The 15,959-nt window shown below is 38.3% G+C and overlaps 1 protein-coding gene across 7 annotated transcripts in view; it reads left to right on the forward strand.

Moving 5' to 3' along the window:
- Positions 1–14,248, forward strand: part of LOC124606997 (pantothenate kinase 3) — a 175,257-nt gene extending 161,009 nt beyond the window's left edge. For all 7 annotated transcript variants that reach the window (XM_047139145.1, XM_047139196.1, XM_047139178.1 and 4 more), the window contains 4 exons: positions 3,087–3,263; positions 4,573–4,708; positions 4,803–4,916; positions 13,205–14,248. In XM_047139145.1, coding sequence (XP_046995101.1) covers positions 3,087–3,263; positions 4,573–4,708; positions 4,803–4,916; positions 13,205–13,258 — 481 coding nt within the window. In that variant the 3' untranslated portion in view covers positions 13,259–14,248. The remainder of the gene's footprint in view (positions 1–3,086; positions 3,264–4,572; positions 4,709–4,802; positions 4,917–13,204) is intronic.
- Positions 14,249–15,959: the final 1,711 nt, after the last annotated feature.

The following is a 15,959-nucleotide window of genomic DNA, read 5'->3' on the forward strand; positions in this document are numbered from 1 at the left end:
AATTTGGCGATGTGTTCCCGAGTTCTCAGACGTTTTGGAGCAAGATTTCTGCTGGATTCTTGTCCTATTGAACACATCAAAACAGTTCTCAAGTTTATTCAGAGTCTTCACATATGCCTCTGAAGTGATGATTGACCCTCTTGGTGTCACATCAACGAGAATTATGCCATCACAATCCCAGAAAACTGTCACCTTGACTTTTCCAGCAGAGGGAGTTGTCTCGAATTTCTTCTTTTATGTGTGAATGGGGATGATGCCACTCCATGGACTGCCTTTTTGTTCCCGGTGCAAAATGGTGCACCCAGCTTTCGTCCCCCGTAATGATCTATGACAGAAAGGACTCTCTGTTGGTCTCAAAATGCTCCAACCATTCAGATGAAATGGCCTTTCTTTGAATCTTGTGGTCCACTGTGTGCATTCTTGGAACCCATCGTGAGCACCTCTTTGAATATCTGAAAGTCTCAATCATTGCAGATGCAATTCCAATGCTGACAGACAACTGTAGAGACATTTGTCGAGTTGTGATGCGCCGGTCGGCACGAATAATGGCATCTGCACGATTCAGCAAGTCCAGAGCAGTGGCTGTGACAGGACGTTCCGAGTGTGGCTGATCATGGAGCTCTGTTTCTGCATTTCCTTAGGCTGTAAGTTTCTTTACTCATCACCCAGCTGTACTCCTATCAACTGCAGCATCACCATGCACTGCACACAATTGATTATGGATGTTCACAACGGTTTCTTTTTTTGCACACAAGAATTAAATAACAGCACACCGCTTGTAATATGAGTGGTATGTAGACGCCATTTTGATTCTGTACTATGGCTCTGCCATCTGCCAGAACGGTTCGAAACTTCACTGGCGCACAGAACAAACATCAAATGTGAAGCACCAACAAGGACATTTGTCTACATATATTAATGGCTTTGTAAAAAAATGTGGGGGATTACTTATTGAACAACCTTTGTACATCCCTCATTTCATTTATTCTCAAACAAATGGAAGTGTTAGTTTGTGAGCCAGGTACACTAATGTGCAAAACTTAAGGACGAAAGTAACTTTCGCGTGGTGTGTCACTACCAAGTCACATAGCTCAGTAAAACTTGGGCAATATGCAGAAAGATCTCCTACAGTTAGTAAAGAAGGCAACTGAAAGAAATAGGCAATGAGATGAACAGAAATTACATTTTATTCAAAGACAATAATTACACTGAGATCGATTCGTGATGGTCCCCTGGATGGGACGTGGTTTTTAACAGGGTGTGTGATCACCATGGACTGCAGTGCATGCTCTGCAGTGTGCGGCCATGCTGGCTGCAAGATTAGTAAGGAGTTCTTGTGACAAAATCTTCCATTCCTCCACCAGTGTGGTTGATTGCACCTGAACGGTCCTTGTTGCATGTGAATGTGCTGCAATATGTCTATCCAACACATCCCACACATGCTTGAACAGATTTTAGTGAGGACAGTGGTTGCGGCCACACATTGTCATCTATAAAAAGGAAGTCGTGGTCAAATGCACACCTGAAACGATGCACATGGAGAAGGAGTACAGTGTCACAATAACTTTGACCAGTGAGTGTACCACAATCAAAGATTTGGAGTCAGTATGCCAATGCAATATATGCCTCCCCATGCCACAATACTTGGACCACCAAAATGATCATGTTCGACAATGCTGGACATATTCATTTATTGCATGAGGTGGGAATACATAATGCACTCAGGCACATTGTCAAACACGGTCGAAAAATGGAACACCCTGCCACAAGAACTTCTTACCAACCTTGTGGCCAACATGGCAGCACACTGCAGAGCATGTATTGCTGTCTGTGATGATCACACACTCTATTAAGAACCATGTCCTGCTATTTGTAATGTTGTGACTTCTAATTATTTTCTTCGAATAAACTTTCATTTCTGTTCATTTGTATATTTCTTTCACTTACCTTCTGTGCTATACGACAGCAGTCTTTTCTATATATGATCGAAGTTTCAACAAGCTATGTTACTAGGCAGTGACACATCATGTGAAAGCTACTTTTGTTCTTAAGTTTTGCACACCAGTGCTTTTTTTGGTCTCTACCCACTGAGACACTCTCTGTTGCAGATTGTTGTTTTCAGTGTATTTTATTGCTTGTAATGAAATATGAACTACAGACAATCTGTGATATCCCATTCTATGATATCATATTCTATGTTTTCATTTTTGTGCACCCCAATAATCTCTTTTGGTCTTATATATTTCTTCATGTGTTCTTGCAATTCATTTGATACCTTTGTGTTAGTAAAACAATATGAAAATAGTTGATTGTAGCACAGATTTAATCATTCAAGATGATTAATCCAGTGGCTTACATGTGGGTGTAATAGGTGTCAGTTACTAAAGCACTGAAAATAGAGAGCAGTTAATGCCTGTTACAACAATAGAAGTTTAGTTTTTTTGTGATTGACTCATGAAAAAAGTTCAAAGCCATGGTGTCTATAGCATTCTCAACCTTTTGTATATTCTCTAGAAACTATTCATTGTTGTATACTTTTTACACTCCCTTTATGACTTGTTGGGGCTTTTAAGCATTTAAAGAGGTACAGTGTGAACATTAATTAATGTTTACCCAGGTACTAACTTCTATATGTTAACATCCTACAATTGGATTTATCCCACAGCCACATTTCTATACTCTTATTAGTTGGTGGGCTGTGCTCAATTAAACTTCACTTCTGTCATTGCAAGTTTTTTCTTGTGAGTCTTGAACTGCTACTTCCAATGAGATAACTGGTTACAGCTAGGACACCCTCTTTGCCATGTACAAACCAGCACCGTATATGATTCCATGCCAAACAATAACTTGTCATCATTGTCTCATTTATAATCTCCCTTTCAAGAGTGTGCATTATTCTTCTTGAGTTTGTCTGCTTTAGTGTCAGAAAAAAGAGCATTCAATACTGATAATTTTAGAAAATGTGAAAGTTTTTTGAATTATTTTATGGGTGAATGATTTTCAATTTCTATGTTAAAAACTTTTTTGTTTTTTAATAAACAAATGTTAATAGTTTTGACAAAACCAAAGAAATACAAATGTTTCAGCTTAGGTGGTGGTACATTCCTGGGACTTTGCTGCTTACTGACAGGCTGTAATTCTTTTGAGGAAGCCATTGAACTTGCAACTGGTGGAGACAACACACAAGTGGATAAACTTGTGAGAGATATTTATGGTGGAGATTATGACAGGTTTGGACTCCCTGGAGACCTTGTTGCTAGCAGGTGATTTCAACTGAAGCATAATTGAGCAATTTCTTTCCTTTTTCAAAAAAATTCAGATAGCACATGAGTTCACAAAAATCTGCTGGGTAAAATGTTTTGACAACTATTTTTTTTTTTTTTTTAAATTTCATTGGGGACCTTGCAGGTATTTGTCTTTCAATCTTTTGTGGAAATGCTGACTGTCACACATGTGAATATATGATCCCTTTGTTTCTATGTAATTGCCTGTGATATTAATGTCACAGCTGTAGTTACTGTATTGCTGTTGTTTTATTGCTTTAAAAATGATCATGCATTTTAAAGTAAATCTTAAATTCCCTTGTTTTACATTTTTTTAAATTTCTCTTGTGTAAATCCAGTCAAATTAATGCTGTTGAAAGTACAAAGATTAACATGAGAGTTTGTGTTTTATAGGCTGTGCTTCACTGACTGACTTACCTGAGTATGCCTCATGGCCTAACTCAAATCTTTGATATGCCAGTACTTCGCTTGTAGTTGCTGAATATTCAAAGAATTTTTATTAATAAACTCTCTCGAGGGAAAAGATATGCTGGAGAATAGAGTAACCACAGTTTCTACATTGACATATATCTCCCTCTTTCCTTTGATCTTTGGAGTGAGGAATAAATGACTCTGCAGGCACTCTAACTTCTATCTCATTCTCGTGATACCTACATGATATATTTGATGGAAGCAACTGAATTGTTGCAGTGTAAGTACTGCATCTCTAGAGGGATAATATTGACATCCTTCATAAGATTCTTATTAGAGTTGTTTGAGCATTTCTGCTACACTTTTGTAAGAGCAGTAACAATGTGACGTTGTTGCCTGCTATCAGGTGTACTTGATACGGGATCCAAGCAATGGAATAGTACTTCAGAACATATTGTACTAAGTTTTGTATATGCTTGTTCCAATGAGTTCACCACACTTACACCAAAGCATCCCAACAAACGAAGTCTTCCATTTGCCTTCCCCACTACAGATTTTATATACTGATTTGTAAGCCACATCATCAGGCTCATACTCACCTCTGTTTCTGATCTCTAGTAACGACCAAGAAACATGGATATTTTCCAGTAGAATTTTTTGTGTTTCAGGTTTTTATACAATATATTTGAATAAATTATTGAAATATGCTCAGTGAATCACAAGTTCTCAACTAATTACATCTTTTCTTCCCTCACAAAACATATATGATTCTAGATTTTAGTTCTAGAGTAAATGTTTGTTATCTGCGTAAACCCACTGGGTTTTCTGCCAAAGATACAGCTACATGTAAATGATGTAATTTATGTTTTCTTCACAGTTTCGGTCATATGAACTCCAAAGAGAGGCGTGCTAATGTGTCCAAACAGGATCTAGCTCGAGCTACTCTGGTAACAATAACAAATAATATTGGCTCCATTGCTCGTATGTGTGCAGTTAATGAGAAGATAGATAAGGTAATGATATTGGACTTGTACATTATGTAAATCAGACAGAACAAACTAATGATGGAGATCATATATATTGAATTTTTTAATTTCTTTTTTCCAGGTAGTCTTTGTTGGTAATTTCTTGAGGGTAAACCCTATATCTATGAAATTGCTAGCACATGCTATGGATTACTGGTCAAATGGGACTCTAAAAGCACTCTTTCTGGAGCATGAGGTATTCTTATTACAGTATTTACCTTGATCATTTTCTGCTCAGTTTTAGTTTTTCTTTACTGCTACAAAAGATATTATATTAAGATGTTTGCTATTTCCTTCATTGATTGATTGATTGAGACACTATTATACCATTCTTTTTGTGAAATAGGACACTAATGAAGTTGAGCAGCATGCAGACTAGCTTTAGACAAATTATAAAGAATACACTTTATTTAATTTAAGTGGATGATTTGCCATATACAGTGAAAAAGTATTTATGTAAAATGGTTATACATAGACATTGTTGTTTGTGGGATTTACTCAGTCAGCCATTTTCGCTGTAGGACATTTCTGTAAATATAAGTACAATAATATGAATGACTGAATCTCACTGTTGAAATATGCTGGTTTTTTGTGTGGTGCCACTTTCCCACCATACCTTCTCCTAATAGTCCGTATGTGGTTAAAATAATGTAACAAAAACACCACAAATGGTCACTGTGTTGATAATCAAATTTTAGTGGGTCCCAGGCTCAATTCCAGCCACTGCTTAAATTTTGAGCAAAAGGCTTCAGCAATGCAGCCAGAAACTTCTGGTCTGAGGATTCCCCTTTGTTCTTCCAGTGGCCTGATTTAGGGGAGTGGAGAAGTGGGCAGAGATTCAGGGCACCCTCTTGCCCTTGAGATGGGAAACTGCCCCTGAAAGGTGAAAGAATCAGCAGTGTTCAACATCATGAGGATGTGGCCGGTAACTGAAAAAGCGTCATTGTGACCAATCCTAATGGCAAATGGGAGTGAGTTGGGAGAGGGTAACCATGTGAAAAAGATGGAATAACCAATGAAAGAGTCGTAGCGAGGAATGTCAGAAGTCTGGTTGTAGTTGGGAAAATGCAAAGGCTCAGTCTAGATATAGATGGTTCAGTGAAGGGAAATGGAAAAAAGACAAGGATTTCTGATCAGATGAATATAGGATAATATAAACAGCAGCAGAAAATGGGGTGATGGAAGTAGGTTTCATTCGGAGTAGAAAAGTAGGGAAAAGAGTGAGATACTGTGAAAAATTCACTGAGAGCATTATTCCAACAAATAATTGAGGGCATTGGTTTAAGGCTACTCTTGGATGAAAATGTTGGTATAAGAGAAGAAATCATGACAGGCCACGTAAAAAGCAGTCAGAAGACTGGTGGGGGGGGGGGGGGGGGGGGGGAGAAAAGAAAAGAAATATCACATTGTGTGAATAGGAGGAAGTGTAAAGTGAAAGCAGCTGGTACACAAGTCCTGAGGATTGATGAAATCATTATATTTTTTTGTTTTCTTTAGTGTACTTTATGTGCTTTTAATTAAATGGTAGTAATTAAAAAATGACATAATATTGTGTTGTATTTTGTTGTTGTTCTGATCATCAGTTTTAATATTGGTTTGATGTAGCTCTCCATGCTAGTGCAAAATTTCATTGCCATACAAGGCTGCACTCCAGAAAATACATTTGGAAGAGACTGCAAAACATTTAAGTTTATAGTAGACATTAACAAATTCCTCTTGTTTCAGAAATGTATTTCTTGCTGTTGCCAGTTTTCATTTTACCTTCCCTACTTTGGCCATCATCAGTTACATTGCTGTCCAAATAAGAAAACTCATCTACTACTTGCAGTGTCTCATTTCCTAATCCAATTCCCTCTCAATCGCCTGATTTGCTTTAATTGCATTCCATTATCCCTATTTTACTGTTGTCGATGTTCATCTTATTATCTCTTGTCGAGAACATATCCCCCATTCAACTGCTCTTTTGAGTTCTTAGCCATCTCTGACGGAATTACAGTGTAATCAGCAAACAACAACAAAAATGCGGCACTCTCAAGAACAAGGTCATTTTATTGACAATTGAGATGATAAATAGTGCTTCATTCTGAGAGTATATGATAACAAATTAATACCAAATGAAACACATGTCACAGTAAAGGGTGCCCAGTCGCATTGATACACAGTGTACTGTTCACTGGCAGCAACACAGGTATGTATCCTCAAATGCAAATGATCATAAAAGTGCTAAAGAATATCTTCTGATAGATTGTCCTAAGCATCTCAGCCTTTTGTTGCAATTTAGCAATGATTCTTACATGCCCTGGAGAACAATTAAGTTCCCGCTTTATCGTGTCCCATGCATGTTCTATTGGCAAACGATCTGGTGATCTTGTTGGCCAAGGCAGTTACTGTACATCACAAAGAGCATGTTGTATCACAGCAGCAATATATGAATGTGCCGTAAAAAGTACATCACCTTCCTGTTGAAGAAATGGCAATAGCATGGGAATAACAGCTTGGTCAGTGTAGCGGGCACTGGTAACTTAACCCTGTAGAAACACAAATGTAACTGCGAGTTGTAACTGATGCCCCTCCCTCTCCACACCATGAAGAACTGGGATGGCGCTTTGGTGTCATGTACAAATGCACTCTGGAATAGGCAGCTCACCTGGTGTATGCTATAATGTTTGTGTCCATAACTCATATACAGACAAAATCTACTCTCATCACTGAAGACAAAAGAGTACTCTTACACTCTGCAGACTCTTTAACAACACCAGAGCAGCCATGCTTGGTGGTGTCGTGGTATTAGTGGTGTCCTGGCCAGAGGCAGATGTGATATTAATCCTGCTTTAAGCAGGCGGTATCCAGTGGTCCCTGATGGCACAGCAGGTGCAACATGTGCCTGGATTTTGTCTCTGAATTATCAGTCAGCCATCACTGCGCACACAGTGCTATGGTCTTGATATGTTGACATCCAGAGCTTTTGGGGATTTACACAGTGACACACCACTGACACATTATGCCCAGCATGTGCAGCAATCTGTTGATATGACATTCCAGCTTCCCACAGGCCTACAATGCGACCCTATTCGAATGGCTGAAGCTGTTCAGTAGGAGTATGTACTCTTTTCTGCAGCATGGTTGTACCCTAGAACGAATGTTGCAACATAGTTCACCTCTAAACTCACCACAGTTACTGCCTGCAGAGTCAAAATAGAGGGTGCACAGATGGCTGTGACAAATAAATCCCTAATACTATGAGGTGTACAACTTTGCTTCTGCCATTTTTTCCCCAACATTTGATACTTTAATGAAACAAATTGGTTACACATGTATCATTCAAAGTATTTTCCATCGCTGGCCAGTACTTTCTCCCATCTTTTGGGCAGTGTACAAATCCCGTCTCAAGTACATTGTTCATCTTATGAATCGATCCAATTTGTGGCTTCTTCATGAGATTGGAATTGTTGGTCAGCCAGGCCATGCGCCATTGATCTAAACAGGTGATAGTCAGAGGGAGCAATGTCTGGAGAATACGACGGGTGGGGTAGGACTTCTCATTTTAATATTTCGAAGTACATTTTGACCTCTTTTGCAGCGTTGTCGTGCTGCAAAATCACTTTATCGTGCCTCTTGGTGTATTCCGGCCATTTGTCTTTTAATGCTCTGCTCAAATGCATTAATTGCGTTTGATAATGAGCACCTGTGATTGCTTCACTTGTTTTAACACCTCATAGTACACAACGCTGATCTGGTCCCACCAAATGCAGAGCATGATCTTGGAGCCGTGAATATTCAGTTTGGCCGTCGACGTGGAAGCATGGCTGGGATAACCCCACAATTTTTTGCGTTTAGGGTTATTGTAATGAAACCATTTTTCGTCCCTGGTCACAATGCGATGCAGAAATCCCTTCCGTTTTGCCTCTGAAGCAACTGTTCACAAACACACAAACACCATTCAACGTCTCTTGATTTCAGCTCACGTGGGACCCAAGTTCCTTCTTTCTGAATCATGCTCATAGTCTCAAAGACATTTTGAAATGGCTTGCTGTGTCACTCCCACTAATTGTGCCAATTCTTCTTGAGTTAGACGCGACTCTTCACTCAGCAGTGTCTCCAATTCTGCATCTTCGAAAACATTCTCTCTTCCACCACTATGCCAGTCTACGATGTTAAAATCACCTTTCTTGAAGCACTGAAACCACTCACGACATGTTCTTTCTCTAATAGCATCCTTACCATACATACTTGAGAGCATTCAATGAGACTCAGCTGCTGTTTTCTTCATATTGAAACAAAAAAGTGACACCTTTTGCAAATGACAAGAATTAGGCTCGTAAACTGACATTTTCAATCAAGAACAACTTTATGACGCAGACACAAATCGACTAATGTCTGAATGAGGTTATGTTGACCGAGGTCCAAGCTAACTGCCTGACGTCTGCGATCTGTTTCTTTTGACCACTACTTACTGCTGTCACCACATATCGGCAAACGGCGGAAACAAAATTGTACACCTTTTGCAACCCCTCAGTATGTACATATTATGCCTGGTGACACTGAACACAGTCTTGAGGGTGTGGCATCCCCCTCCCCTCCCCTCCCCACCCCTCCTCCTGGGCAGTGTATTTTTCATTCCTCACTCCTTTCTCAGCCACTCCTTACCTTTCAAGTCCTTCGACTTATAACTGCTGTCTGGCTTTTGTACAAGTTGTAAATAACTTTTTGCTCCCCAAATTTTTTTCCTGCCACCTTCAAAATTTCAAAGAGTGTAGTCCAGTCAATATTGCCAAAAGCTTTTTTTCTAAGTCTACAAATTCTATAAATTTAGGTTCGCCTTTCTTCAACCTGCCTTTAAGATAAATCGCAGGATCATTATTGCTATTGCCTCGTATATTTGTACATTTTTCCGGAACCCAAACAGATCTTTCCCAAAGTCTTTATCTACCAATCTTGCAATTTTTCTCTAAATAGTTCTTGTCAACATTTTGTAACTATGACTTATTAAACAAATGGTTTGGTAGGCTTACACTTGTCAGCACTTACCTTTTTTGGAATTTGAATTATTACATTCTTCCTAAAGTCTGAGGGTGCTAATGAATAAAAAAATAGGAGTGCGGGTTAGCTACTACAAACAGCATAGTGAACGCATTATTGTGGCCAAGATAGACACAAAGCCCATGCCTACTACAGTAGTACAAGTTTATATTCCAACTAGCTCTGCAGATAATGAAGAAATAGATGAAATGTATGACGAGATAAAAGAAATTATTCAGGTAGTGAAGGGAGACGAAAATTTAATAGTCATGGGTGACTGGAATTCGTCAGTAGGAAAAGGGAGAGAAGGAAACATAGTAGGTGAATATGGATTGGGGGGAAGGAATGAAAGAGGAAGCCGCCTTGTAGAATTTTGCACAGAGCATAACTTAATCATAGCTAACACTTGGTTCAAGAATCATAAAAGAAGGTTGTATACCTGGAAGAATCCTGGAGATACTAAAAGGTATCAGATAGATTATATAATGGTAAGACAGAGATTTAGGAACCAGGTTTTAAATTGTAAGACATTTCCTGGGGCAGATGTGGATTCTGACCACAATCTATTGGTTATGAATTGCAGATTGAAACTGAAGAAACTGCAAAAAGGTGGGAATTTAAGGAGATGGGACCTGGATAAACTGAAAGAACCAGAGGTTGTACAGAGTTTCAGGGAGAGCATAAGGGAACAATTGGCAGGAATGGGGGAAAGAAATACAGTAGAAGAAGAATGGGTAGCTCTGAGGGATGAAGTAGTGAAGGCAGCAGACGATCAAGTAGGTAAAAAGACGAGGGCTAATAGAAATCCTTGGGTAACAGAAGAAATATTGAATTTAATTGATGAAAGGAGAAAATATAAAAATGCAGTAAATGAAGCAGGCAAAAAGGAATACAAACGTCTCAAAAATGTTATCGACAGGAAGTGCAAAATGGCTAAGCAGCGATGGCTAGAGGACAAATGTAAGGATGTAGAGGCTTGTCTCACTAGGGGTAAGATAGATACTGCCTACAGGAAAATTAAAGAGACCTTTGGAGGGAAGAGAACCACTTGTATGAATATCAGGAGCTCAGATGGCAACCCAGTTCTAAGCAAAGAAGGGAAAGCAGAAAGGTGGAAGGAGTATATAGAGGGTCTATACAAGGGCGATGTACTTGAGGACAATATTATGGAAATGGAAGAGGATGTAGATGAAGACAAAAGGGGAGATAAGATACTGCGTGAAGAGTTTGACAGAGCACTGAAAGACCTGAGTCGAAACAAGGCCCCGGGAGTAGACAACATTCCTTTAGAACTACTGATGGCCTCGGGAGAGCCAGTCATGACAAAACTCTACCATCTGGTGAGCACGATGTATGAGACAGGCGAAATACCCTCAGACTTCAAGAAGAATATAATAATTCCAATCCCAAAGAAAGCAGGTGTTGACAGATGTGAAAATTACCGAACTATCAGTTTAATAAGTCACAGCTGCAAAATACTAACGCGAATTCTTTACAGACAAATGGAAAAACTGGTAGAAGTCGACCTCGGGGAAGATCAGTTTGGATTCCGTAGAAATGTGGGAACACGTGAGGCAATACTGACCTTACGACTTATCTTAGAAGAAAGATTAAGAAAAGGCAAACCTACGTTTCTAGCATTTCTTGACTTAGAGAAAGCTTTTGACAATGTTAACTGGAATACTCTGTTTCAAATTCTGAAGGTGGCAGGGGTAAAATACAGGGAGCGAAAGGCTATTTACAATTTGTACGGAAACCAGATGGCAGTTATAAGAGTCGAGGGGCATGAAAGGGAAGCAGTGGTTGGGAAAGGAGTGAGACAGGGTTGTAGCCTCTCCCCGATGTTATTCAATCTGTATATTGAGCAAGCAGTAAAGGAAACAAAAGAAAAATTGGGAGTAGGTATTAAAATTCATGGAGAAGAAGTAAAAACTTTGAGGTTCGCCGATGACATTGTAATTCTGTCAGAGACAGCAAAGGACTTGGAAGAGCAGTCGAACGGAATGGACAGTGTCTTGAAAGGAGGATATAAGATGAACATCAACAAAAGCAAAGCGAGGATAATGGAATGTAGTCAAATTAAGTCGGGTGATGCTGAGGGAATTAGATTAGGAAATGAGACACTTAAAGTAGTAAAGGAGTTTTGCTATTTATGGAGTAAAATAACTGATGATGGTCGAAGTAGAGAGGATATAAAATGTAGACTGGCAATGGCAAGGAAAGCGTTTCTGAAGAAGAGAAATTTGTTAACATCGAGTATAGATTTAAGTTTCAGGAAGTTGTTTCTGAAAGTATTTGTATGGAGTGTAGCCATGTATGGAAGTGAAACATGGACGATAACTAGTTTGGACAAGAAGAGAATAGAAGCTTTCGAAATGTGGTGCTACAGAAGAATGCTGAAGATAAGGTGGGTAGATCACGTAACTAATGAGGAGGTATTGAACAGGATTTGGGAGAAGAGAAGTTTGTGGCACAACTTGACTAGAAGAAGGGATCGGTTGGTAGGACATGTTTTGAGGCATCAAGGGATCACAAATTTAGCATTGGAGGGCACCGTGGAGGGTAAAAATCGTAGAGGGAGACCAAGAGATGAATACACTAAGCAGATTCAGAAGGATGTAGGTTGCAGTAGGTACTGGGAGATGAAGAAGCTTGCACAGGATAGATTAGCATGGAGAGCTGCAGCCAACCAGTCTCAGGACTGAAGACCACAACAACAACAACAACATATCTTGCTCACTAGGTGGAATAATTTTTGTCATAACTGTCTCTCTCAAGGATCTTGATAATTCTGAGGGAATGCTGTCTACACCCTGGGCATTGTTTCCACCTATGTCTTTAGTGTTCTGTCAAATTCTTCTGCCATTATCATGCCTCTTGTTTCATCTTCACTTTCTGTGTTGTCTCTTTCAAGTTTCTCAAGTTTGTTCTCCATATGTTGACCCTCTACATACTCCTTCCGTCTTTCAGATTTCCTTCATTTCTTAGTACTGGCTTGCCATCAGAGCTCTTGATACTCATACAGTTGTTTATCTTTTCTCAAAAGGTCCCTTTAATCTTCCTATAGGCACCATCTATCTTTCCCTTAGTTATGCGTGCTTCTGTGACCTTGCATTTGCCCCCTAGTCATTCCTTCTTAGCCAATTTGCACTTTCTGTCAATCTCATTTTTTTAGATGCCTGCAGTCTCTTTCACTTGTGTCATTTTCTGCATTTTTATATTTTCTCGCTTCATCATTTAAATTCTTGTGACCTATCCAACGATTTCTGCTATACTGTCGTTCTGCCTGTTAATCCTTTGCTGCCTCCACTATTTCACCTTTCGAAGCTACCAGTTCATTTTCAGTCATATTCCTTTTCTCTATTTCAGTCCAACATTGCCTAATGCTCATTTGTGTTGTGAACAAAAAAGTTGCACTGTATAACTTTGTATGTAATTATTTTATTACCTTTTTGTCTTTTTTAGGGTTATTTTGGTGCTGTTGGCTGCCTTCTGCAATTTGACAACAAGATCAGCTGAGCATTGTTTTCTGCTAGACCAAAAGAAGCACAAGCATTCCTGTGATGTATGGAGACTACACTCCCCCTAAAATATTCCAGAAACTTAGTCTTAAGTTATATAAAATATATGTAAATACCTGATATTATAATTGCCCGAGTGATATGGAGAAACTTGTTATTCTCCTTTACTGCCAGAGTATTGCAGCTTTGTATAATTATTGCACATACAAAATGAACCACGCACTATATTTTTTCAGTGCTAATGTACATTCGATAGTTAAAAATTGGGGTTTTGTAGAACTATATTACCAAAACAATAATAACTGTCTTGTTTATAGTTATCATTGCAGTTTATTCTCATTTCTGTAACAGTGTCCAGAGCACATAACAAAAGCATTTTTTGCATTATGATTGTAGTTTTGTATACCTTATAATACTGTACAATGTCAGTGGAATCCATTGTTCGCATAATTGAACTCCTTAACTTCTCATTTTGAGAATAGAAACTCCAGTTGTTGATGGAAGTTACTACAAATGATAAGCAGTATTTATTTTATCTATGTGACTGTTATTAAGTGAATGCCACGTTATTTTTATGGGAGTTAGGGTATTTAAAATATATATATATTGTGGTGATACCATATTTCGAAATATTGTTGCTTTCATGTAATGATGCCGGTTCATATTGTTACTGTACAGTAATAGTGTTTTTACTTAGTGTATTATAAATATCTTGTACAACCTCCCACATAATTTCTCCATTGTTTTTATTCAAAGCCTCTTTTTTAAAATTTTGAGACTTCGAATGTGTACGTTGTAAATGTCTGTTAAACTTTGTCCTATTTATTGATTGTTTATGGGAGATGTATTCAGCATCAAAGTATGTGTTAGAGTGTAACCCAATATATTTGTAAATATTATATGGAATATGAATGGTTTTGTTTATAGTTTTATGTAAAGTTTTGTATAAATCTTTTATTGTTGAAATATAATTTATTGTTATTTAAAATTTTTTCCATTTCTTATATGATTCGTGCCACATTAACGCTTTGCACTCTTTAATGCAGACTCAGGACATCTCCATGCCCTCACATTTAAATTGCTACTGCCTGGGTAGCAAACACGCCACAGAGAATGCGTGAATTTCTTTGTGGAAACAGTGAGGCCACTGACCAACAATTAAGGTAGACATTAAAACAAAAAGTGCACTTCCATTCAAATATATTTACACAAGCATTACATGTAAAACTTTGAGTAACATTTTTTTTTTAAAATTCTTCCAGGTGGGTTGTTTACAGTGCCATTTCACTCAAATTCCTTACAAATGAATCACCATCATCAAAATCATTGTCAGTCTTATTTTCACTAAGACATTCCTCTGAAAGAAACATCACTCATTTCCGACTACTGAATGATTATTGGCTGGTGACTGAAGTCACTCAATAGCCAGTGCTGCCACCACAGCACACTAACACACATAAAATGAGCTCCCCTTATAGATTGGTGGAGAGGGGAGCAGCCCACCAGTGGAAAGTATGGGTGAAAGCATTTTGTGAAGTGCTGAAAATATACTATTCATGCAAATGATGTGCTATGACAGCAATTTCACACGGAAATAGAACAAGAGTTTTGTGATAGCACATTTTAAAGACTTTCATGTTCAAATCTGACATGATACAGTTGCAACGACTACATATGCTACTTGTGTATATACTTTGCACTGCACACACCATGCATCGTAGATCATAAAGATTGGCAGCTGTGATAGAGGGCATGAAGTGAAATTGTAGCACCTGAGCTTTCTTCCAAATTTACATTTTGCACAATGTATAGAAATTCACTGAGCTGGCTCGTAATAAGCTTGTAATGTCAATTGGGGAAGTAAACTTATTTTTTTCACTTCCCTGCTTCTATCATCAAGCCTAAAATAACACTTTAACAGTGGTGAGTATGTGAAGTGCGGCTCATAAGCAAAGCATTAAACAATAATGACAATGGTGAGAAAATGTGTCGTTAAGCAGATCTCCTTGTTTATGCTTATAGCTGCCATGATGTTTTCGGTTTAATTCAACATGTTCATCAATTTTTGCTTTTTTTCTGGGTGAGCAAAAAGGATGATTTCTCAAAAACACACAATTTGAAAGTATAATTTGTGTTTATAGCATGTCAGAAAACAGCTCGATTACCTTGTACCCAGATATCAATTTCAATTTTTTTTAATGAATTTTTACTTGCTATTATACAGCTGCTATTTTTTAAAAATCAAATGGAATTCATTACCACAAATTACTGTATAAATATTGTATTGTACATTTAATTTCCTTCACTTACACAGATTTGGAGAGGAGTGCGATTTTTAATCATTTATGCCAATTACATGTGTTTTTGCTCATGTTTTGGGGGGTTTTAACATTTTCCTTGGTTCTGCATTCTCCTCAGTTTTGTCTTTTTTAGTGTCTGGACCACATAAAAATATAAAATAGGGGCTTCACTGTAATTGGAACCTTTCCCTCAAAACAAGTGCTACAGTTCAGCACCAGGTTAACACAAGCTTCCCAGGCTGGTAGTTTGTGCAGCATTGATGCCTAGTTCAGTCAGTTCAAGAATTGAGCTTGTGAGCACTACAGAAAATTGTCTCTAATGAGGCTTGTGATTGGAATGGGAAACAAAATTTGCAATGTCAAATACCACTTGCCATTATGGTGGAAAAGGTTAAGTAT

This window comes from Schistocerca americana, chromosome 1 (genome assembly GCF_021461395.2).
Source record: "Schistocerca americana isolate TAMUIC-IGC-003095 chromosome 1, iqSchAmer2.1, whole genome shotgun sequence".
In the NCBI taxonomy this organism is placed as follows: domain Eukaryota; kingdom Metazoa; phylum Arthropoda; class Insecta; order Orthoptera; family Acrididae; genus Schistocerca; species Schistocerca americana.